At 40.5% G+C, this 24917-nt stretch overlaps 1 protein-coding gene across 1 annotated transcript in view; it reads right to left on the reverse strand.

The window, feature by feature from the left end:
• PTPRR (protein tyrosine phosphatase receptor type R) overlaps positions 1–24917 on the reverse strand; it is a 166554-nt gene that overhangs the window by 80707 nt on the left and 60930 nt on the right. The window contains exon 3 of the mRNA XM_075154684.1: positions 369–482. Coding sequence (XP_075010785.1) covers positions 369–482 — 114 coding nt within the window. The remainder of the gene's footprint in view (positions 1–368; positions 483–24917) is intronic.

A 24917-nucleotide genomic window follows, 5' to 3' on the forward strand; every position in this document is an offset into this window, starting at 1 on the left:
TATTTTTTGAGCAATATTCAACCTTTGAGAAACAAAACATGAATAAGTGTCTCTTAATGAATGTGATATAGAACTGCATTGGAATGAAAACTAAGGGATAAGCAATCTGCTTATGAATATGACACAAAAGAGATTTATCTGACTTAATTTTTCTCTAGACTGTAACTGAGAATGGTTTCCTTTCAAAAGAAAATTTAATCATTTTGTAATGGAGATCTATTTTTCCGTAGTGCACTTAAAAAAAAAATTGGAAAAAAGTATTTTTCTGTCCTATTTTATTGCACTTTTCCACAATGACAGGAAAATAAATTTAGGAGAATTCAAAATAACCAGGTACATTTTATTACACACAGCCCTTTGGTACTTACAATGAGCCTGTTGATATGAACTTGCTGAGGTAACAGTCCCAGTGCTGCTGCCACTCCTTGGCGAAATATCCGAAGCAATGTGATATTCAGCTTGTTTACATCCATTTGCAGTGTCTGAAAAACAAAACCACTTCAAATGAACTCCGTGCTCAACACATTCAGTTCTCAAGATGACTGATCTCTGGGACTCTTCGCTAATTGGTTTTTTCCAAGAATGATAATCTGTGCAATCTAATTGCATCGTAATAAAGCACAGTCCAAAGGAAAATTTAAGCATCTTAAGTGCTGCTTGTTAGCAAAATACCACCAACTACATTCAAAATAGATTCCAGAGGTTTTTGGCTAAATTCCTTAGACAAGTCACAGTGTTCAAGATAACACAATTAGTACATTAAAAATGGAAGTCAAGCATTAAACATCAATCCACCTTTAAAGAATGAGATGTTTGATTTACACAATGAAGATTTGCTTTGAATATTATCTTAGCATTTCTCCCTGCAGGTGAAGAATGAGTCAGACATAGTGAAATTATACAATTTTAATTTTGATTAGCGGGTTCTGAGATCAAAAAAGAAACATTCTGGATACATTCCACATGCTTAAATTTCTTGAAACTTCCTCATGTGAGTCAGAGAAGGCTATTAATTCTCAGCAGAGACTGACCATATCACTGAAGCTTCTTCTCTGAATGTTCTTTCTCTGTGTCAGAATCATAGTGAAATTTAAATATTTCCTCAAGTTCAAATCCTTCCTGTGAAGTCAGTGGAATTTTACCCAGGAAATAATTTAGGTTCAAATCTTCTTTTTCCAAGAAGACCTAGATATGGTATCTTCACATGACGCCTGGTGGCCAATACTTCCATGTGGTACTTTGGGGTCCCTTTCTTCACTTCCATAACTGCTTTGCAGACAATATGTAGTGGAGAAAGGAGGAAAGACGAGTATGTCAGACAGTCCCAGAAGGCTTCCAATGTTTCTGGCAACTTCTGACTTTGGAGGTTAGTAAGTTCTGACTGAGCCAGTTGACTTGAGCTGGAAAAGATTTTTTATTTTAAACTTTCTGCTTAAAGCCATAGACCAGCTTACTGCTCTGAGGATCCAAGCAAGATCCTCACCAGATCCTTCCTAACCAGAGCTGCATGAAGAGAATCAAATATCCATGGGTCAGACATCACATTGGGAATATGGTTATGGTCTAGAAAGAAAGGCAACTTTTTTCTCAAAGAAAAACAGCATCACACATTTTGACTCTTGTTCTTTATTTATAAGTAAGTATTTGTAAGTTATGATGTAAAACCGTAAAATATTTGCTTTCTTTTTCCACTGTCAATTTGATTTTTCCATCAGCACTGAGTGTTTTTCATTTTTTTCCACTTTTTCTCATTTTTTTACACTAACGAGATTGTCAGGTCTTGATGCATCAGCTGAGATCTGGTCTTACCACACAGGTGAACTTTAATTCAGCTGGAAGTATTACAGATTTCTTCAATTTAAATTACCGTTTCTACCCTGGCATTTTCAAAATGCAAAATCTTATTCTCTTTGCTTCTTCTTGAATTAGACAGACATCTTCAGTGGCTACAAAACTACTCCAGCTTTGTCACTGAAACAGAGGAATGTCTTGGGAAGGGAAACAGGGAGATCTAACAGATGCAAGCACCATTTATTCTGTTCCTCAGACTAGCTTGCTCCGGCCACGGCGCACCTAAGCGATACAGCAGACGAGAATTGGTTTGGAGCTGTGAAGCCGTCACTACACTGAAAGTTGACAGCCTGGTCTGAGGGTAAATGAGAAAGGGAGTTATGGCTGAAATAGGAAGGCGTCATGAGGGTCCCTAGAGATCCATCAGGATGGTATAAAGAGTGCGAAACTGCTTGTCTAAGTCAGTGACCCTGAGTTATGGGGATGATGCTAACTGTTGTTATTGAGCAAAATTAGCAGGCATAAAATCAAAATACATTCACTTAAACGTACTTGAGCTGAGGATCAGATCACATTAAATGTTAAATAGTGTGTTAAGAGCTCACTGATGAAGACACAGAAATGAAACAGCCAGAAAAATATCCAGCTTCAGATGAAATAGAAGATCTTAAAGACCCTATAAGGAGGCAATAAATTCTTATAGATTTAGTATGCTGGGATTGTGCTTCATCATATCCAGGAACAATAAAACGTGGTGAAACTCCATTATCTTCAGGAGAGTCACATTTCCTTCTACCAGGTCTGAATTTGGTCCACCGTGTCCTATAAAAAATAGTCATAAAAGGCTGCACAGTGCATGTGTCTCTCTAACAGCTATATCTATATTGTCCTTGGTGGTTCTGGGGGGGGAAACCTGAAGATGACTCTATTCTGTCATTAGAAAATGCTTAGAAAGCTCACCTGGCCTTGCAGCTGGAGATTTCAGGATCCTTTTAGGAAACCTAAGTGGGTCGGAAGAAATTTGTCCTTAAGCCTCATCTCAGGGTGTTTCTTCTGCAGCAATAAAGATTTTTTTTGTGACTATTCATCCAAAAAACCCCAAGAAGTATCTGAGGAAAACAAAGCTTACATTTTTTATAAGAACCTTGCCTTGCTGTCCATTGAAGGAATCTTCTTCTTAATTGCTGGTGTTAGTGTGAAGTTTAATTCCTTGGCAATTATAGCAAAAATTAAGTAAGAGTAACACGGGTCACCTTTTTCTACATCAGGCAGCACAAAAGAGTGCATTTGCCTCTCCCTATCAAGAGGAAAGTTAGCAGTCCAGAATCTGCCACTTTAGGAATGGGATTTCTAACTCGATCAGTGAAAGATAATGTATAGAAATGCTCGATGGCACCCCGAGAGCACCTGCTTTAGAGTGAGCAGCACATCACAAACATGCTCTGTGCTCTCTATTACCCCCTTGTTTATACTGGATTCATAAAAGCATAAAGCAAGAGTGGACCACACTGGAGACTCATCAAGTTCAGTATCCTGTGGCCAACTCTGGATGCTTTTGGAAAACGATAGGAACAGGGCAAGATTATATTCTTTTCCCAAGTTCCTTCTGACAAGATCCAGGCTAATTTATGCCTACTCAGCCCTAAAAAGCAATGAGCCTCCTCAATTACACGAATGTTATCATACAATAACCCATACTGACACTATCAAGATCTAGGATGAAGGCAACACTTGGGGGCATTATGTTCTCAACTCTGGCATGTGCCCTCCTGAAGGTGACTGAAATATAAGTCTGACCTGAGGGTCTGGTACAAAATTGCCTTTCTGCAAATTCCTAACTATGATAATTTTTGTTGAGAAAACTTAGTCAGAGAAAGAAAACCAAAAGAAAAACAAAGAAGGAAGATAAAGAAGAGAAAGAAAAAATAAAGTCCTAACTATTCCTATCAGTAGAAAATTTCTAAAACATTATTAAAATTTTAATGTTTTAATGTTACTGTGCCATTCTGATGGCATGCGTAGATACTGTGTTGACTAAAGTTCATAAAGAAAACTGATAATAGATGAGCTACAAATGCAACAATACCTGTACATTTGACAAATAATATAAACTGTCATTAAGAGAATCACTCCTAGAATGGAAACCTGTCCGGCCACTGACAGGTTATAATTACACAGACGAAATTTTTATGTATTCTAACACCACCTGCAATAAAACGTGAAATTAACCCCTATAAAGTAAATCCATAGAAATAAATAAAACAAATTGTTAACATAGATACACAAGTTATGTCTTACTGTGTTCCTCTAGTTGCTCCTTTTGCTTTAGAAAAGAAAGGGCTGAAGCATCCCAGTTAGACAGCGCTAATCATTTACCCTTTGCTCAACTGCAGTGTTTATCATGGATTGCAACCTACTCCCCAAGGAGTTTACAATTTTGAATCCGCTACTGCTGTTGGCAATAGTGACTTGTTGAGCCTAGAGGCAAACACCCTGGAGGACTCATTTCCCTGAGCAATTACAGACCTGGATATTGCAACTGTAGCGACAGTTTCTAGGTTTATTTGATCCAAGCAAAACAGGTAGTTTGAAGGGAAGGAGTTTTCTGGTTGTAGTGGAAAACTTGGGAAGACAGGGTTCCAGAAAAGGAAATTCAGCACACAAAAAACACCAAAGACCATTCACAACTGAGATCCTACAGGGACTTTTTGATAAAGATTTTCATGTTAAAGAAAAAAAAAAACACAACATGAAAGGGATGAATGTATAACACTGTTTCTGAAATAATATGTTTAGGATATTGCAATAAATTATAATTTGCCAAGTCAAGTTCTGTTTCTCAAGAAAAATTCAGAGATGCCTCCCTTTCTTAGCTTTTTCTTATCATCAGTGATATGCTTTCTGCAATGAGCCTCAGATATACCATTCCTTTTCTAGACATTGGTTACCCCCCTCTAAACTCCTCCTGATGCCACCACTACCGGTGTTTTCTCAAACCTCCAGCTTACCTGAATATACAGGAAGAAAAATAATCAAGGATGAAGAAGCTTAAAAGTTAAAGTATAATTCTTCACAATACTTTTATGAACAAAAATTAAAAGTAAATCAGCAAATTATACATACTAGGAATTTTACATACTTAAGGGCCATTGGGTAGTAAGTTCTATTTGTGCTAAAACCAAAGAAAGGCAACTCTAAGAACGAAAATAAAAATAATCACCCCTATTTACTTAGGCCAAACAAAAGAGAAAGCTCAAAAAAGAGTTGTCTTACTTGCCTGTGCTCCACTTACTTATTTATGTTTTAAGAAAATCGCCAAAAATGCTATAAAATGTTTTTTGTGCTAAAGCAAATACTGGACTGTGGCCGAGCTGTGGGTCCCTCCATCTGAGCACCCTGCTCTGCTGCCTGCACAGTGACAGTGTCTACAGTTAACTAGTGTCACTGTGTTTCTCCTTATCACCCTCATCAGACATCCTCAGCTGTACAACCAAAAAAGGACGTATTTATCAGGAGCAAAGGTGAAAGTGTTGGAGCTGTATTTGTACAGCTTGGGTACAGGGCTACAAAAAATCTGGCAACAAATTGTGAAGATACCTGCATTTTCTCTTTTCTTACCCTAAAACACATTAGATTTGCCTTCCTGTTACCGATCAATGACTTGAGATCGCAGCTGCACTGCACGTCAGATTAGCCCCTTTGGCTGGCTCAGGTGGCCTAACACACATCCACAGAAGATTTTGGCTTTTATAATATCCTGTGTGTCATGGCTCACAGCAGGTTTAGCATCTCCTGTAGTCCATGAATCGCATGGGAGCCAGCGTGTCCTCAGCTTCTGATGCAGGTCAGCATTATGCAACTAGAACAAAGCATTTTACCAAGAGGAGCCTCCGAAGGCACTTTGTCCTAAACCAAAGCGGTGTCCAAGGTGGCATTCCCTCCTCTCCCATTTACATCTCCATCTACAATGCTATTTTTTTCAAGAGAAGAAACCTGCCCTTCTATGAAGTCCACATTAAACTTTGAATTATGTCTATAAACCAAGATAAAATTCTCCTGAGTATAAAATCAATTATTCTTGGTGATTAATTAAAGGATTTTCATGTTTCGTGTATTAGCAGTTGCCTGCTGTGACCTACTCAAACTTTCATACATAATATATTTCTGCTAAAACACATGATTAGAAATATAAATCTTGAGACATTTAAATACTTCTGAGGTCAGAGAGCGATTACTGAAAAATTGTGAGGGGGAGTCTTAGCTATTCTACAAAAGCGTAGTGAAAATCACCTCAAATAGTAGAAAAATCACAGGCATATGTTTGAATTTACAAGAACCAGTGAAAAGCATTGAGCAATGCTCCGGACCTGGAATACGTTTCTGTTTAAGTCACCCATTTTCTAATGGGGAAACATCAAGGCTGCAGAATATGCAAATCTGCCAACAGTTCCAAATTTCACATGTAGCCTGCGAAAATTTAAGTGTGCTTGTCCAAAGAGTATTTGGGTGCTGAAAAAAAGAACTCTAAATTGATTCCATATAAACATTAAGAAAAAGTGATAGGAATGGGATACTTTGATTGCTTCAGTCCTAATTAGTCCAGGGAAGTTTTGTATATTTGGGTGCTGCTTTTCAAGACGTGACATTGTACAACTTCACTCATATTTTTGCTAAAGAAAAAAAAAAACATATATTTTATGGAAAATCTTTGTTTAAAGTAAGCATAATATTTCTGGGATCTATGCATTTCTCATATAGCATTAAAGAAGAATTTTGGCTCTTGATCAATTTTTCATGAAAGCATATTCATTTAAATATTTATGCATGTTATGAGCTCTCTGAAAGAAATCAAAGACAGAAGTAACACTAATGGGAAATGTAGGGTTAATCTAATTAGTTAAGACCACTGTATGGTCTCCCCCCGTACTGGTTTTCAAGTGAATGTTCATTAAAATATAAGAAAATCAAAATATATAAAAGGAAGCAGTCTTTCACACACTGTAATTAATCCACAGACCTTTTTACCACAGTGAGTGACTGAAGCCAAAAACTGAACAAGAGGCAGAAAAAGGGCTGGATGCCTAGATGGATGTTGGAAGTCACTAATGTCCCTGAAGACTGTACAGAAGAGATACTACAAACCTTGTCATACAGTTGAAGCCAAACCTTGAATTATCAGAAACCAAGTGCAATAAAAAGACAAGTTTCTCAGTCTGTTATCGAAAGCTTTGTGTGCTGGCCATCATCCCGGGCTAGATATTGCGTTTCATACAGGTCCTGTTTGCACATGTAGGTACCAGCTAAGGGTGGTACCAAGAGATAATGCAAGAGGTAAATCAAGAGGTAATCCAAAAGGAAGCAGTTAACGATGTGCTACGCCACTTGGACACTCACAAGTCTATAGGGCCGGATGGGATCCACCCGAAAGTCCTGAGGGAGCTTGCCAAGCCACTCTCCATCATTTATCAGCAGCCCTGGTTAACAGAGGAGGTCCTAGACGACTGGAGGCTTGCCAATGTGACGTCCATCTACAAGAAGGGCTGGAAGGAGGATCGGGGGAACTACAGGCTGGTAGCCTGACCTTGGTAATGGGCAAGATTATGGAGCGGTTCATCTTGAGGGTGCTCACAAGCCATGTGCGGGACAACCAGGGGATCAGGCCCAGCCAGCACGGGTTCATGAAAGGCAGGTCCTGCTTGACCAACCTGATCTCCTTCTATGACCAGGTGACCCGCCTAGTGGATGAGGGAAAGGCTGTGGATGTGCTCTACCTGGACTTCAGTAAGGCCTTTGACACTGTCTCCCACAGCATTCTCCTAGAGAAGCTGGCGACTCACAGCTTAGACAGGTACACTCTTCGCTGGGTAAAAAACTGGCTGGACGGCCGAGCCCAGAGAGTTGTGGTGAACGGAGCTAGATCCAGTTGGCGGCCGGTCACGAGCGGTGTTCCCCAGGGCTCAGTTTTGAGGCCGGTCCTGTTCAATATCTTCATCAACGATCTGGATGAGGGGATCGAGTGCTCCCTCAGTCAGTTTGCAGACGACACCAAGCTGGGCTGGAGTGTTGATCTGCTTGAGGGTGGGAAGGCTCTGCAGAGGGACCTGGACAGGCTGGATCTGGGCCGAGGCCAACTGTATGAGGTTCAACAAGGCCAAGTGCCGGGTCCTGCACTTCGGCCACAACAACCCCATGCAATGCTACAGGCTTGGGGAAGAGTGGCTGGAAAGCTGCCCAGAGGAAAAGGACCTGGGGGTGCTGGTTGGCAGTTAGCTGAACATGAGCCAGCAGTGTGCCCAGGTGGCCAAGAAGGCCAATGGCATCCTGGCCTGTATCAGATATGGTGTGGCCAGCAGGAGTAGGGAGGTGATCGTGCCCCTGCACTCGGCACTGGTGAGGCTGCATCTCGAATACTGTGTTCAGTTTTGAGCCCCTCACTACAAGAAGGACATTGAGGTGCTGGAGCGTGTCCAGAGAAGGGCAACGAAGCTGGTGAAGGGTCTGGAGCACAAGTCTTATGAGGAGCGGCTGAGGGAACTGGGGTTGTTTAGTCTGGAGAAGAGGAGGCTGAGGGGAGACCTCATCGCGCTCTACAACTACCTGCAAGGAGGTTGTAGCGAGGTGGGTGTTGGTCTCTTCTGCCAAGTAAGAAGCGATAAGACAAGAGGAAATGGCCTCAAGTTGCACCAAGGGAGGTTTAGATTGAACATTAGGAGAAATTTCTTTACTGAAAGAGTGGTCAGGCCTTGGAACAGGCTGCCCAGGGAAGTGGTGGAGTCACCATCCCTGGAGGTATTTAAAAGACGTGTAGATGAGATGCTTAGGGACATGGTGTAGTGGGCATGGTGGTGTTGGGTTGACGGTTGGACTCAATGATCTTAGAGGTCTTTTCCAACCTTAATGATTCTATGTTTCTATGATTCTATACAAGTCCTGTTTGCACGTGTAGGTACCAGTTAAGGATGTTCCTAGAGACTGCTGCATCGCAGAGGACAAAGATGCAGTACCAGGTGTTGAGGTGAGGCCAGGGCACTCCGCTGGCATCCACAGTTCAGGGTGGCAAAGCTACTCTGGAGGTGGGTGGGTGATATGACTAAACTGATTTGTCCCAGCTATGTGACAGGTTTACACTTCTCGCAGGGAGAACTCATTTCTCAAATGGGATCAGCTGATTTGGGGCTGGTTTGACCACTTCTGTAGGAAGCACCAACACAGGAGTGAGAAACGCTCCATCTGTGATGTCTGGCTTTTGTCCAAGATTCCCTCGCTGAGTTTTTACATGCACTTGGGCAGTGAGTCAGTCAGCTATAGAAAGACTCCATGACCTTCACAGATGATTAAAGTGTATGAGAATGCATTCAGCCCATTAAGGATATGGTTTGTTAATGTCTCTCTTCACGAGGCACACTTTGATTTCTATCAGTCCTATGTTTTGCATTAATCTCTGGGCTTGCACTCTCCTAGCAAAGATAAAGGGTCAGCTCTTTCAGTGTCATTTGATACCATTGTGTCACAAGTTAATGTGGATTTACTGATCAGATCTAATGACAAGAGACAGAATAGTCTTCTATCTTTCTTCTGAAAGAAATCTCAGAAGGTAGGTTGTTTCATTCTCCTGGCTTCTGAGTTGTGTGGGTCATTCCTGTATCACAATGTAATGTATTTAGTGGGGTGACAGACTGAGAGTGTGGGTTAGATTGTCCTCTCAATGCTCATTGTACTTATTTCTCCTTTTCCTTTACCTCTTTCCTATGGTACCATTAATGCATTAATCATGCATTATATATTTGGAAGTCAGAAAGTATGTACAGCTTCCAAACAACTAGTGTACTATAGATTGTATGAGACTACCATACCACAGCCCCACCTCAGTAAGGGAATATCCTTATCCAGAGCCCAGTAAAGTTAATAGGACTTTTTCTGAGAGGGGGGTCCAGAATCCTGTATCCTAAATGTCCATGGGATGGGTGCTTGTCATTGCTGAGGAGCTGTAAGAGAGGGGAAGGAAAAGTTACCTATTGTCCGTGGGACACAAGTTTGACACAGCCTTGTCATTAAACAATACCAGTCCCAGAAGGTCTCTGTACTGTGGGAGCCCTATGGAAGGGGGAAGGAGAGGAGCAGGAGTCTGTAGTAGTTCTGTTGGACTTCATGGTTGATTTTCTAGAGCTTCTTTGGGACAGAGGGAATGTTCTGCTTCACCACCTGGTGGAACGTTAGGTACCTAGTGATGGAAGGAGACAGTTTTCTCCTGCGTGTGGAGGTATATTATTCCTTTTTAAAAAATCTGTCACAACGATACTACATCTATTTTAAAGAGTCCTAAGATTTGCAGTCATTTACTGCAAATTGATTACTAGTAGGGATGGGAGGCTGAAATTTTGCTGTGCCTCTAGCCTTAGCAAGTGTGTCTCAGTAAATCTTCCTCCGTTCTTTGTCTATAAAATAGGGACAATAGTATTTGACTGTTTCACAAGAGCCCTGTGAAACTAAGGATTTTATATACTGTAGTAAGAAGATGGGGGGCAGCTATGCAGGATAGAACTTTTCAACTTCTTTCACAGATAACTTCAATGTTGCCCCCAAAAATTAATTCCTGTATTTTTTTAATTTGGTGCTGCATTTCTTCAAGGACTGGGATTTACTTAATCACAAATTATTTCAGCTTTCTTAAAATAACAGCTGCAGTTAATTTCAAAGCTCTAATAGTTTTCTAGGCTTTTTCCTTCCTTCATCCACCTCTCCCTGCCCTCCTCCCTTATGGTAGACGGTTGAAAAGGATGAGATGATGGAAAAGCACAAGATAATACACAGAGAGATGGAAACACAAGGAGAGCTGGAAGAGCTCAGCTGAACAGTATTTCAACCTTTTTGTTCTTTGAGAGGCATGTATAATGAGCTCCATAAAATTGTCCTATCTGTCCTTACTCAATATTAGCAAAAAATTATTCCTTCCATTACAAAAGAAATGCATGGTGCTATCATGTCCGGTACAACTTTTATGCACAGTATGATTGTGCCAGTCACATCCTATTTCATCATCCCAAAGCCAGCTGTAATCCTCAGAGCAAACAGACCCTTTTGAGCCTGTTCAGCACAGCACTTTATAATACATTTGTTTTTTCTGTCCAATTATTAAATCTCTAGGTAGAGCCAGAGTAAAGCTCGAAATGCCAGAGAACCAGTATTGTTTCTCCTTGTTCCTTTTGTAAAACCCTCGTTTCATCTAGTTTTATGTTTCAAACAATTCTTAGTTACTGAAGTTTGAATTCCTGTTACGACTTTGTAAAATGGTCCTCAATACATCAAAATGCTTTCCAGAAAAATGACAGGCATAAAAAACCACCCCAAAATCATCCTTTTCTTTTTATCTTCAGAATTTTAAATTTAGTTTGTAGCAGATATATATATGTATGTAACCTTACAAACTAATGAAGAACAAAACTAGAAAGCTAAGACAATACAGCAACTTCCACATCTTTCAGGAACTGATGTGGCCAAAAGACTCCCACTGACTACTCTCCTTAGTAACCTTTCTCTTTGCTTTGAAAATCAAAGTAAGATTTCAGTACTGCTGACGTCCTAGCTTTCACATGCATTTATTTTCAGAGACAATTTTTATTGGTAGTTTCAGATGAGCAAAATCTGCCTGAACACGCACAATAGGAATGCTGTAGAAAGGGGCAAACACTTTCCTTTTTTCACATAATCATAGTTCTCTGCAGTTCCTGGGCGTATGGAGAAGAAAATTTGAAATACATCCGGGAAAAAAAAAAAGTCTTAAAATACATTTGGCTCAACCAAAATCGAGATATTTACACAAAAGACTGTTCTTGTGCAATTCCTGATTGCAGCCTGTGGCCTAGGACAGTCTGGATTATTTGTCCACCACAGCCAAGACTTTCAAAGTAAGAAGCGATTCTTACACCTCAGCTCTTGAGAGATCAGGATCCTGTTTTCAGGAAACAAATGTCCAACAACAAGGGCTCTTTAGTGTGACACAATTCACCAGCATGTTTTGGGTCTTTATCTGCTTTCAACCGTTTGGCCTACTGAAGTTTGTTTATAGCTATCATCATCACCATAATCAAACATTATTGGAATAAAACTTGTATCACTGAGTACCCCCTACCTAATTTAGCACTCCAAATCCATATAAATCAAGTGCAGACAATACAAGGCACCCTTGTAATTTCTGCCTTACTTTTCTTTAACTATTATGAACTTGAATCTCATGATTTTGGCAGCTGTCTCAGGATCTTTGACCTCCTGAAGCTGCTAATACTGACTGTATTTTGGAGGCTATGAGGTACAAATTCCGCTTCTCCTGAGCAGCTGGGCAGACGAAGGATTTTCCTCTTCTGTCTAGTACTGAACAGAGAAGGCACAGCTTAAGGGTAAACACTTACACCAAATCTCACCAAAGAGTTAAGGAGTGTTTTACCTCAATGATTCCTGTTAATGCTAATAACAATATTCTATTTTTGACCAGCGGCTCAAGATTTGGGTTTCTGTCTTTAGAAATGTGACACATATACTATGTCCCAAATGTCCTAATACAGGACAAGTATTCTGATTCAACCATTAGAGAAGAAATTTTAGAAAATGGCTTTCAGTCTAATTTGGGGGACTTTTCTTTAGAGATGACTCCAGTTGTGAGGTCAAAGGTGAAGAAGCCGTGCTGCCTTGTAATATGGGATATTAATGCTCTAAAATGGCTAGGAGGCAAAGCCCAATTCATGGATCTTCAATTTCTCTCTTTTATGTTTGGGATCAGAAGAGCATTCTGTGTTCATTTTTTTTAAACAGGCAACACAGCTGTCAAAGCCAACCTCAGATGTTTAGGATGAGAAAAATGCATTTTTTTCCCTTTTATACTCAGAATTAATCACCCTTAAAAGAGAATATGAAAAACTGTTTGCATGCGGTTCTCTCATTCTCACACATACACAAAAGCAAAATAATAATTCATCATCCTTTCAGTGAGAAATAGCAATTGCAAATTTGGTGGGTGAGGTTTCCTTTTCCTTTTTTTTAATTTCTTATTTTTTAACAATATTCTTTAAAATGTACAAGAAGTAATCTTCCAGATTTCCCCAAGTGACCACAAACAGTGCCATTTTTATTTGGGAGGTACTGCTCCTCTATACGAATGCACTGAGTGCACCTTTATGCATGCTTCCTGCCTCTTTCCTGCACTCTGAAGCCCGGGAGATTCCCAGTGGTTCTGTGGCTGCTGCTCTGTGGGAGCAGGAAGAGATGCCTGGGAAGAAATACTCAACTTCTCAGAAACCAAGTGTATGGCTCCGACTCAGAGCAATATCTGTGTTATACCTGTCATATCACAACACAAGTCCTGCAAATGATGTCAAGAGGGCTCGCAGACCTCATAAAAAACCCCAAGACATCTACCTTATTCCCCAGAAAGGAGACAGAGCGATAGCATCTATGCCTGTTAATAAAAGGCTGTATGCCTTCTATCTCAGTTGGTATACAGCTAAAACTTAGGGCCTAAATTTATCAGTGGAGGTGTGCCTACTTAAACAAGTTCAGAAGTGAAGTGTAAAAGCAAAGCAAAACAAAAAGCTCTAAAGCCTCAGAAAAAGTGATGGAACATGATTTAAATTTGTATATTTATATGTTATAGTTTTTTGACAGTATCATGCAGAGAAAGACAGGAATTTCACTGGAGACTGTGGCTATTGTTGGCTATTTTTTATACACAAGGTCTAATGGGAGCAATTGATTTTTAGCTTATTTTGAGAAAATATCTCAACGATCTATCACTTACAAGGTCTTGTTCCATTCAGCCATGATGAGACAGAAATCCATTTTGCAAAGCATCCTAACCAGCAAACGCTTCTGGGAAGAAAATCTACTGACATTATCCCACTGAAATTCATATGACTACTTGGGAGACGCAGGCTGCCCCCGGGGCAGTTCTGCACCCAGCTAAACACAGGTGTGCCAGGCCTGCACAACTGCTCAGGAGCAAACTCAATGGATGCCATCAGCGCTGGACTAAACACGCACTATACTCTCTAAGATGCAGATGTGAATTTACTGGGGGGGTTGAAAGAGCTTTATTTCCCGCACTACCCTCACTTTCCACTTCCTTGCTGCATTTTCTCTTCTCTTTACACAGTGCTGGCAAATCACATATTTTGGACTGCTCTCATGTCCCATCTCTCACTCCTCCAAAGACAGAGAAGCCACAGTGTTGTGCAGCAGTCTGAATGTATGTATTATATCCATTCACCCCCTCTCTTGTCAGCCCTGCACAGCAGAGCCCCCACCATGCAACTCAACATGAGCATGTAGTCCCACTACATGACCCAACAGGATGGCATGACACAGCACCAGCGGTGTACAGCAAAAGGCTCAGCCCCATTTCTACCATAACGTTGCTATCATAGCTTTGCATACAGCAGCAGCAAGTTCAGCTTCACCAGAACAAGCTGGGTCAGTTGTGCAAAAGCAATACAATTGCTCTCTATATGTACTCATAGGATTTCTGGACATCCAGAAACTATCATTACCACTTGACCAAGGCAGCAGGGTAGCGTGATACCTCAATGAAATGTGGTAGGTTACTGCTAATGTGGTTGTTGATTGCCAAGGTCATTAGGGTAGGCAGGGCTCATCCTCAGTCTGTCGACTAATCCCTTCTCTGCCTTTTTTCTGAGTTCTGAGAACTAAAACCAACAAACTTGCCCTACCAGCTTCATCATTAGATTTTGTCTATAGTAGTGGAGAAATGCTCATTTCACTAGCTGAAACAAAGCTGAACAAAAATAATGGACGATGAAACAGAACCACTCCACGCTGGAATTAACAAAGAACCGTAAGATTAACTAAACGGCTTTTACAGCTTCTCATTTCTGTGATCTTTTTTCCCATTAAACATACCATTCCCAGAAATCACATAATGCAATGACTGGAGGGAAAAGAGCAAAATAGAATTTAAAAAAAAAATCAAAATTACCATTTTCTAAAGAAATCTGAGTGCTTAAGCAAAGGAAACAGCAATAGGAAGGTAAATATTCTTAAATATTCTCTGTTGTAGCAAAAAGGTTTTCAAAATGTGATTTTTTTTCAGTTGTGATTTTTCCACAAATCGGTACTGCAAGAAACAAGAGAAATAAAATCATTGAAGCTGAATGTCGCAACTGAGACCCCTTTGCCCTCAATTCTTTATCTACCTCTCGTCACAGGACATGAGAATATATGAGGGAGAATTCTTTGTTCAACTCCATAAACATATGCTTCATATTTGCCATGTTAGACAAAACCTACTTAGTAAAATTCGTCTGCATCTACACACAAGCCATTTTATCCTCTCATCAACACAGCCTGCCGTATCAAACAGACCTATGTCTGTCTCTCAATGACTTACTGGTATCTCTTACTTTTCCGAGAGCTGATCAGCCTCTGCTGCCAGGGTCACATTCATGTGCACAACTTTAGGCATCTCATTTTCATCTGCCTTAATCAGGGATGTTCATAAGCCAGCTGAAAGGAAAGCAAATCCCATTCATTCACTGCCAGCTATTCCTGCAGGTACGTAACCAGTCCCAGACCTCCTGAGGTGCGTTGCGCTGGGAGAACGCCGCAGGTGGGCAGCACCTCTTCCTGCGCCCTACTAGAAGAGGAGTGTACAAAGGGGATGCTTTCATCATCATTACAGATCTGTGCAAACAGGTACATAAGCTTATGTTATGCAAGTGAGGCAAAAAGCAGGATCTGCGTTCAACAAGAGCTCAGTAGCCCCCTGGAAGACTGAAGCAGCTCCTGCTGAATTACTTGGTATGCATTTCCTGAGAGGTATTTTAGACAGCTGCAGCATTGATCTAACCAACAGCATAAGTTTGTAATAGACGGTATTGTTGTTATTTGTATTAACATCTTTTGGTTATCCATATAGTAATTTTATTTCTTCCCTTACTATTGCATACATCGTATTTCCTGGGTCAGGTCTTTTTTGTCAGGCAGATATAACATGGTCCAGGACGGTGTCTCCTTTGCTAAATGCAGAATTGCTTGTATTCTTCCTAAACAATTTCAATCACACAGTGAGGGTTTATGTCATGCTGGGTGACAGGGAGAGCCAGGATGTAAGGAGAAAGAACACTTCAGTAATAAATAATAATTCTCAGCTTACATTTGTAGTTCTTTTCATGTGGGCACACTGAAGGATCTAACAATGGGGATTAAGAGTATTCATTAGGTCTGAAGAAACAGAAGTGCATCATGGCAAAGTGCCATGAAGAAGGTATGTAATGTCAACGGTATAAGTAAAAACGAAGATTTGGACACCCAACACAGAATTCTGGCCAACATCCGTCAATACCTAATTTTCCAGGTTTTGGGGTTATTCTTTATACTTTATGTCAGAAAATGTTAGTGTTCTAACCCTAACGAAGGTCCAAATTTTTAAGATTTACATAGATTTTAAAGTATAGAAACAGAGGACTTCCCATATATCATTTACAAAGATTACTGAATCTGAGTTTTCTTTATGTACTTTACCCTGAGTTATTTTTATGTACCTCATCATGTATATTCTTTTCTGTTTGAAGCCTGTATTAAATACCATTAAATATTCTTCTGTTTCATTAAGAACAATTTTAGCAGTTAATTGACATCATAATATATTACATAACTAATATGCAAAATACAAGACAATCATTTAAATTATTTGCATAACCTGAATAAGATGGGAACTTTGTCATGTCAGCTGAATGGTGTCTTTTTTTACCTAACATAATTTGAAAATATATTTATGACTCATCAGTCTTTTAAAGTTAGACTGTGATTAGAGATTCTAAGCTGTAATCTTGCAACTAACTGTGAAGTTATTAAATTTCATTGTAATTCTATATTCTGTCTCTTCTCCACTGTTGTCTGCACTTACAGCTCATATATAGATTAGACAGATCATAGAGCAGCTCACAAATGAGAAAAATGTATTTGCAAAAATATTTTTAATAAATAATAATTTCATTCAATTTTGTAGGAGTCTAAATAGACTTAATCTTCTACTTGAACAACCATTCTGCAATTTATGTAAGTCAAAAATCCAAATCTCCATTCAGTGACTCAAACCTTTTTAATTTTAATATTTTTGAGATGATTTAGTAAAAGAAAGTAGAATATACACCTACATAAGAAAGCTGACTTTTTTTGTCATTTAAAGATGTTTTTCACAAAACTTTTGTGCAAGAAAGAAGCTGCTAGTTGACAGTCTCTATATCCTTATGGAAGATGACTATTTGGATATATGAGACTTCTTAAGGCCATATCCATAAGGTATTTATGCATACCTGTGTATTCAAACTTCAAGTACAATAGAACACATGTAGAGCTTTAATTATTAGTGGAGCATGTGGTTGTTTACTTTAGACTGAAGAAGTGTTACACCTGGATGTAAAGAGAAGCAGCAGTGCCATTCTTGGTTCAGAGCTGAAATAATGGGAAGGTAGATGATGAGAGCGGTAGAAGAAGCAGTAACTAAGTGGCTTAGAAACTTGGAAAAGCAGAAAGAGAACTGGGAATTCAGATTTAGTGTTATCAATCCAGTTTGCTTCCCCAGTGGGAATCCTACACTCATCTTTTCTCCCGACATTCAAATTTCATTAAATAAACTTGATTAAGGGGATAATTTCACACCATTAGTGATATTTGCACTTCTGTAGTGCCATTAATTTTGTCTTTCTGGATATGAGTTCCTTCTCTATAAATAGGTTGTAAATCAGGGTTTCCTGAAGAGCCCCATAATGAATATGACCTCAGGCTGGGGCTGCCCATCTGTCCATGGTGCAAAATCAGTCGCGGACTGCTCGGAATTTTGAAAACTGTGGCAGTTTCTGAAAACAGTGACTGTGGCAGTGCTACCCCAGCCTAAGGCTCTTGTCTCACATATCCCACAGATCTGGAAGAGATAGTCTGCCCACGACAGCCCCAACTTGTAAATGGTTCTGCTGAGTATGGCCACGATTAAAAAGCTCCTTTAGAAGAGACAGAGAAATATTTTGTGAGCTACAAATATGCTCTGGCCCTCTAGGAATGCCTGCTGCGCTGCTTTCAAATCCAGAGGGTGCTGACATCTAGACATTTCCCATTTATGAAAATCCAAAGTGCTTCCTCATGAAGAAAACTGCAAAGCTTGTGAAAAGACTAGAAATAGAATAATAGAAATTATGTTTCTATGAAGAAGACTAATTTTTATTCCTTTAGATAACCATGTAAATACTGTAATGGGAGGAAAAAAGTCTACATGAACTGCTGGCAATGGCTAAAGGAAGAAAAACTATCAATGGATATCTAGGGCCAGTAAACTTAAGTCTACTTAAGCTTTTTTGTTAAATATCAACAGGGATACACATTGAGATGGCAAAATGTTCTTAATGATACAGAAAAGAAAGAAGGAACCACTTGTAGAGATTTTTGAGGGATAAGAAATCAAGGAGCGATAGTAATGTGAGGTATATTGTATATATTACATTCCAAAAGTAATCAAATTGGATGCTGAAAGAGCCAGTAGAAAGGTAAACCTGTAAATACGCTGGAACAGATGACCTCTTTCAGAAAGTTGCTCCTAACTCTGTACTAGTCAACATCCTTATTAGAAGTCTGTTGAGCAACACAAAGTCATACAGAAGCTTGAAGATAACACAGAAGATTGAAGGTAACTGAGAATCAGGGAACATGGCATAAACAATAAGGTAGGTCAGACGCACTGGGTGAAGTTCGTCTGAACATCGTGTACTTAATATGGCTAAACTCAAGACAATACAAATCTTGGAAAAGCGTATGTAGTTCACTTGCAAAGAAATGTATTTTTAAAAAGAGTGACTCAGAAAGTGAGTCAAGGTTCATATCTGATAACCAAGTGAAGAGAGACTCCCAGGACAACATGCAGGCTAGGGTTTTGTGAATACAACCCCTACTCAACCTCTGAACCGACTGGAAGCTGTATAGCCATGTCAGAGAGGTGGTAAAATTCAGTTGTAATATCTTGTATCTTGGTAATCAAGAGAGAGAACTACATGCAGGCTGTCATTTTCTACCGGTTTTCAATTCATTAATGTCTCACTCATGCTGGTGATCAGGAGCACGACCATGACCATGACCACACACATTCACATGCACACAGCTTCTGTGGGACATGGTGATTTTGTAACTCTCCAGCTGCTTCCAGTTCTGTAAACACTTATTGTCTTTGTTTCTGCTAATGAGTTGAGACTTACCAGGTGACACAAAACACCTGAGGGGCAACCTGCACAGACTGCAATTAACTCTTGGTTCCTGTTTCTATTATTTAATTAGCAACATGAATTTTGAACGCTACACACGCTGATCAGAGAAAATACAGGCAATTACCAACATTAATCAAACCCTACTTTCTAAATTACATGCCAAGGATAAATGACTTTAAAGTACAAAAATAATGCAAGCAAAACATTTTTTTATGCTGTGTCTCTACTGGATAAGCTTCACATTTCCTCACATTAAATGAGAATTCCTACTTCTATCTAGGGTCAGCGGACAGATATAACAATCTAATAAAAACCATTCTCCTCTGTGGAAATCTCAGAATGTTCCTACAGAACAATGTAAAGATGCAGAGGTGCATAGAGAAATGAAATAGAAGTGAGTTAGGCCTCGGGAGCACCATTTACTGTGTTTTGCTACTCTACGTAGATGTACACTGAAGAGGGTAAGGTATTCAATGGCTACTCGAGGCTTTAATGTCCCTGTTTTACTTTGGATCTTGTTTCACCCGCCCGCAGCTAATGGGTGCTTCACAGTCCCTGGTCCAGAGCTTTTAGGTATGGTCCATAAATGCATAACCCTGAATATTGAAGTGAGTATCTATGCCAAAAAAAGCTCTCCTTTCAATCCTATGATCATGTAACATAGAACGCCTAGGACCCAGGTCTATGCCTACAGGACTATACTGCCTTCTTTGTTATCAAAATGAGGAAAACTAAGTTTCTCAGGTTAGCTCTTGGCCTTACACCTTACAGAGGCTAGACACCGTAAATCAGCAAGTGCAAGTGCTTCTGTTGATCCTGAAGTAAGCTGGAGCTGGGGGAGAAGTGCAGATGCCTTTGGCAGTGACAGAGGTTTGATTCAGGCAATAGCTCTTGGCTTCTGCTGAACTGGAAAGACTATGGTTGTGAATGAAAGGGATCATTATTCCTGATGAACTCCAAATACATGGAGAGCTGTGATCCGGGACCCACTGCTGTTCACACAAGCACCAAAGTCAACAGTACTTCACCTCTGTGAAGACAACGGCTCCAAAGCAGTTGCTGGAACTTGACGGGAGCTCCTGAAAAGGGATTGCTTAGCCTGGAGAAGAGAAGGTACAGGAGGGAGCTTGGCAATGTGTATAAATATCTGATGGGAGGGAGTAAAGAAGATGTGCCAGGCTTTTCTTGGTGGTGCTCAGTGACAGGACAGGAGGCAATAGGCACAAACTGAAACACAGGTTTCATTTACATATAAGGAAAGACTTTTTTACTGTGAAAGTGGTCGAACACCGGCACAGGTTGCCCAGAGAGGCTGTGGAGCCTCCATCTTAGGAGATATTCAAAACCCAAATGAAGAACATCCTGAGCATCCTGCAGGTCTGAGGGACCTTGCTTTGGGCAAGGGGTTGGACTACACAATCACCAAAGGCCCCTTCCAGTCTCAACCATTCTATGATAAGAAATCAAACACGACACTAAAAATTAGCCAGAATCGGTGGTTTTGTTCTGTACATTGTATATGTACTGGAGTCTTATAGCAACTTCTCTCCTAGAACAAAACTTTGGAAGTAATTCTATAAGGGAAAATGACACGGGCTTTTCCAAAGGGAAAAAGTAAAATCAGTAAAGCAAGAAAGTTAAAAAAAATGTTTCTTTCTTTCAGTAAGAAACTCTATGGGTTGCTGTTTAAGTGTTTGATCCAGCTCACTTTCCCAAAGCTACAGGGTTGATGACAATAAAACAATGAGAAGCTTACTTTTGTATCTAATATTAAACAGCTGTGTTTATGAATAAACACAGGGACAGACCTGCCAAGAACAAGAGTGGCATTTTGCAATCATTTTCCAGAGCAGCTGTTATGATCATTCAAGGAATATGAGTGCTCCTATTAACTTCCACAAAATTATTCACATATTCAGCATTATGCTTCAGCATTTTGCTGCCTTGCTGCTTTTTAGCCTTTGTATTTTATAGAACACTTATAATAGGATCATGGACAGGGCATGGTATACAACGAATGGCCCCCATCACTATTCACAAATCTGTTAAGCATGTAACAGTTTAAGGAGGAAGGCACCTCCTTCGTATCACTTCACAGCATGAAATTTTCTGAAATATGTATTCTATTTCATGCTTAGTTGTGCATAAATTGGCATAAAATCTTAAAATAGCTTTCATGAAATAAAATTAAAACATTACTTATACAGTGCCAGTGCTTATGTTTTACAACAGAAGCACACAGCCCTACTGGTTCTGACCAAGTGTCCATCTCTCCCAATACTGTGTCTCGCGCACAGCCGTAAGTAGACATGAAGGGAAGAGTAAGAACAGGGCAAGCATATGAAATCTCTCTCCTGCTACTAATCCTGTGTCAAACCACTTTTGGCTTGGGGGATTTTCCAAGCCTACTGTAGTTTGCCATAATAATAAACTTCAACAGATCTCTCTTCAACGTCCTTTCTGTGAACCTGAGTAAACTTCTTGCACCCACAGCAACACCAGGTGAGGTCTACTGCTCACTGTCTGGAGAACCACCTTCTTCATCTGATCTGAACCAAGCTCCTTCTGAGAAGGATGAAGCTGTCATGCGAAGAGGAGGCAACATCACAGTGCAGCCATTCCCATGATGTGAGTTGGTACACTGAGTGCACAGGTTAGGCTACAGAGCTGCTCTGGCTTGTACTAGCACTACAAAATTCTGACCCCCCCAAAAAAAACCTCAGATCATGCTCTGACATTATATGCTCCACATGCACTATTGTGCTTCAAATAAGTTTTCTTCATCTGGTTAAAAAAACCCCACTTTTACAATTAACTAGTATTGCACTATTTCATATTTTCTTTTCTATGTGCTTTCTTTTAGGATTATTTCTCAACAATAAAAGCATTTTGTCGATGAATTAATTATTGTCATAAACAGTTCCAAAATTCTGACATTTATTTCAAAAGAGAAATTTTGTCATGTGTAAGAGGTTCTAAACAGCTTGAAGAAAGCCACTTAGAACTCTCTTTCTCTTTAGAAAGTGGTGATAATTAAATAAATTATGTAAGCAGGAGTTTGCAGCTACTGAACTCAATAGCAGTGCCCCCAATAGCTTCTGTAATACAGGTTTCAGCCCCAGATTTTGCTTCATTCATTAGGAGCATAGCAGGAGAGCATATTAAAGCTGCAGGAAGGCTATCTCCTTAAGTATTGATATTAAAAAACACTCTTTTTTCCCCTTAGAACTTGCTAGAGATCAAAGCACTCTGCAGAAGCTGTCAGATTGGAATAAGCTTCTGAGTCTAAATATGATTTGAAGTTTACTTAGTTTCCTGCCTTCTCACCTGCCCAATGTTTCTGATGCAGGGCCATAAAGGTGCCATGCAAGTACACGGTTTCAGACAGATTTTCTGCTCAATCATTTCAGACCACAATCCTTTCCCTCTATAGTTTACAGAATATGAGACCGCACCTAGACCCAGGTTGCCAAAGGCAATTGTTTAAGCTGGTGCTTGTTCTAACCCTGTCATTACACTAGGGTTAACTCTACTTTGTTTCAGCAGAATTACTATCATTGCAAGGCAGGACACTAACAGATTTTTTTTTTTTGCCTTCTGGAAAGGACACATTTAGGCATGCAGATCTTTTAGACAAAGGATGAAGAGTTGCATAGGATGTGGTTTGAAGACAAGAACTCGCTACATAATGGCAGATGATAAAAGCTATCCCCTTTTTTTGGTAGCTACAGCTTACTCTTGCTCGCCCCCTCACCAGCTGTTATTCTTCTGTATGTGACACGCATCCAAATCACTTCAATTATACAAAAAAACCCCCACCAAATCAAGTTAAGAATAGAGCAATTCAAATATATGACAACCTGATACCCACAAAAACAGTCAGTTCAGTTATTCAACTGATCAAGTCAAACACCACATTGTTAGAATTTGATTAGCAGCCATTGCAGAAATTGAGAAATGGCACAATGGACTGGAAAATCTCAGATAGGAGACGATGACAGAGCTGTGGCTTGTGATGTTGCCTATCCTTCCCCTCGAGGTCCTTCACAGCCTCTAATGTCATAAGAAAAAGACATCTTTCAAAAGTACATTTCTGTGTATTTAGAATAATTTGAAAATCACCCTGACTTTGAATGCACAAAATTCTTAGAAAAGAGGACAAAGTTTTCATGTATAACTCAGTTATCCACATTTTCACATAACTGCAAACTATTTCACAGAGATAAAGATGACAACAACCCCATGTCGACAATGACATGGTGTCTTTGCAGTATCAGGGCCTGAGAAAAGTTTTGTCAGTCATTCAATACTGAATAAGTAAACTTTAAATGACATAAAATAAAATATGAGACCATTAAACGACTTCCATTCACCAGGGCTGAGGCCTACGGAGTACTTCGCCTAGCATGAAACATGGGGAATTTATCAGTGTAACATTGCTTTGATTACTGTGGGAAATCACTCTTGTGCTTTAAGCTCACAGAAAATTATTCATAACTATATCAACATCTTTGCAAAAATAGCACAAAAAGAGCTGGCTAAAATGTATAATATCTTGTTCCACATAAATAACAGTAATGACAAAAATCTCTTTGTTTTGATTGTGTATGATAACAGCTCTCCACTGTTAGCATGTATCTTTGTTATGGACTTATTATCGCTTAACTCCTACTGCTCAGCTGTCTCTGTGTGTAAGGTACACAGAACTTATACTAACAAATTAATCTCCATAACAAACGTGTTTTTTCCATCTGTCAATATCTTGGTGGGAGAAAATCAAGGTTTCAGAGAGGCAAGCTTCAGAAACTGATGTCTGAGAACACTTAATAACTTGCCTCCAATCTGAGGCAATAATTAAGCAATATTCATCATTCAAAAGCCTCCATTCAGGCAATCAACACTAAATAGCAACTTAAGTTGCTAGGTCCCGGACGACTGGAGGCTCGCCAGTGTGACTCCCATCTACAAGAAGGGCCGGAGGGAGGATCCGGGGAACTACAGACTGGTCAGCCTGACCTCGGTGCCGGGGAAGATCATGGAGCGGTTGGTTTTGAGGGTGCTCACGAGCCATGTCCGGGACAACCAGGGGATCAGGCCCAGCCAGCACGGGTTCATGGAAGGCAGGTCCTGCTTGACCAACCTGATCTCCTTCTATGACCAGGTGACCCGCCTAGTGGATGAGGGAAAGGCTGTGGATGTGGCCTACCTGGACTTCAGTAAAGCCTTTGGCACTGTCTCCCACAGCATTCTCCTAGAGAAGCTGGCGGCTCACGGCCTAGACAGGTGCACTCTTCGCTGGGTAAAAAACTGGCTGGACGGCCGAGCCCAGAGAGTTGTGGTGAATGGAGTTAAATCCAGTTGGCGGCCGGTCACGAGCGGTGTTCCCCAGGGCTCAGTACTGGGGCCGGTCCTGTTCAATATCTTTATCAATGATCTGGATGAGGGGATCGAGTGCTCCCTCAGTAAGTTTGCAGACGACACCAATCTGGGCAGGAGTGTTGATCTGCTCAAGGGTGGGAAGGCTCTGCAGAGGGACCTGGACAGGCTGGATCGATGGGCCGAGGCCAACTGTATGAGGTTCAACAAGGCCAAGTGCCGGGTCCTGCACTTCGGCCACAACAACCCCAGGCAACGCTACAGGCTTGGGGAAGAGTGGCTGGAAAGCTGCCCAGAGGAAAAGGACCTGGGGGTGCTGGTTGACAGCCGGCTGAACATGAGCCGGCAGTGTGCTCAGGTGGCCAAGAAGGCCAACGGCATCCTGGCCTGTATCAGAAATAGTGTGGCCAGGAGGAGTAGGGAGGTGATCATGCCCCTGTACTCAGCACTGGTGAGGCTGCACCTCGAATACTGTGTTCAGTTTTGGGCCCCTCA

This window comes from Calonectris borealis, chromosome 1, assembly GCF_964195595.1.
Source record: "Calonectris borealis chromosome 1, bCalBor7.hap1.2, whole genome shotgun sequence".
Taxonomy (NCBI): Eukaryota; Metazoa; Chordata; class Aves; order Procellariiformes; family Procellariidae; genus Calonectris; species Calonectris borealis.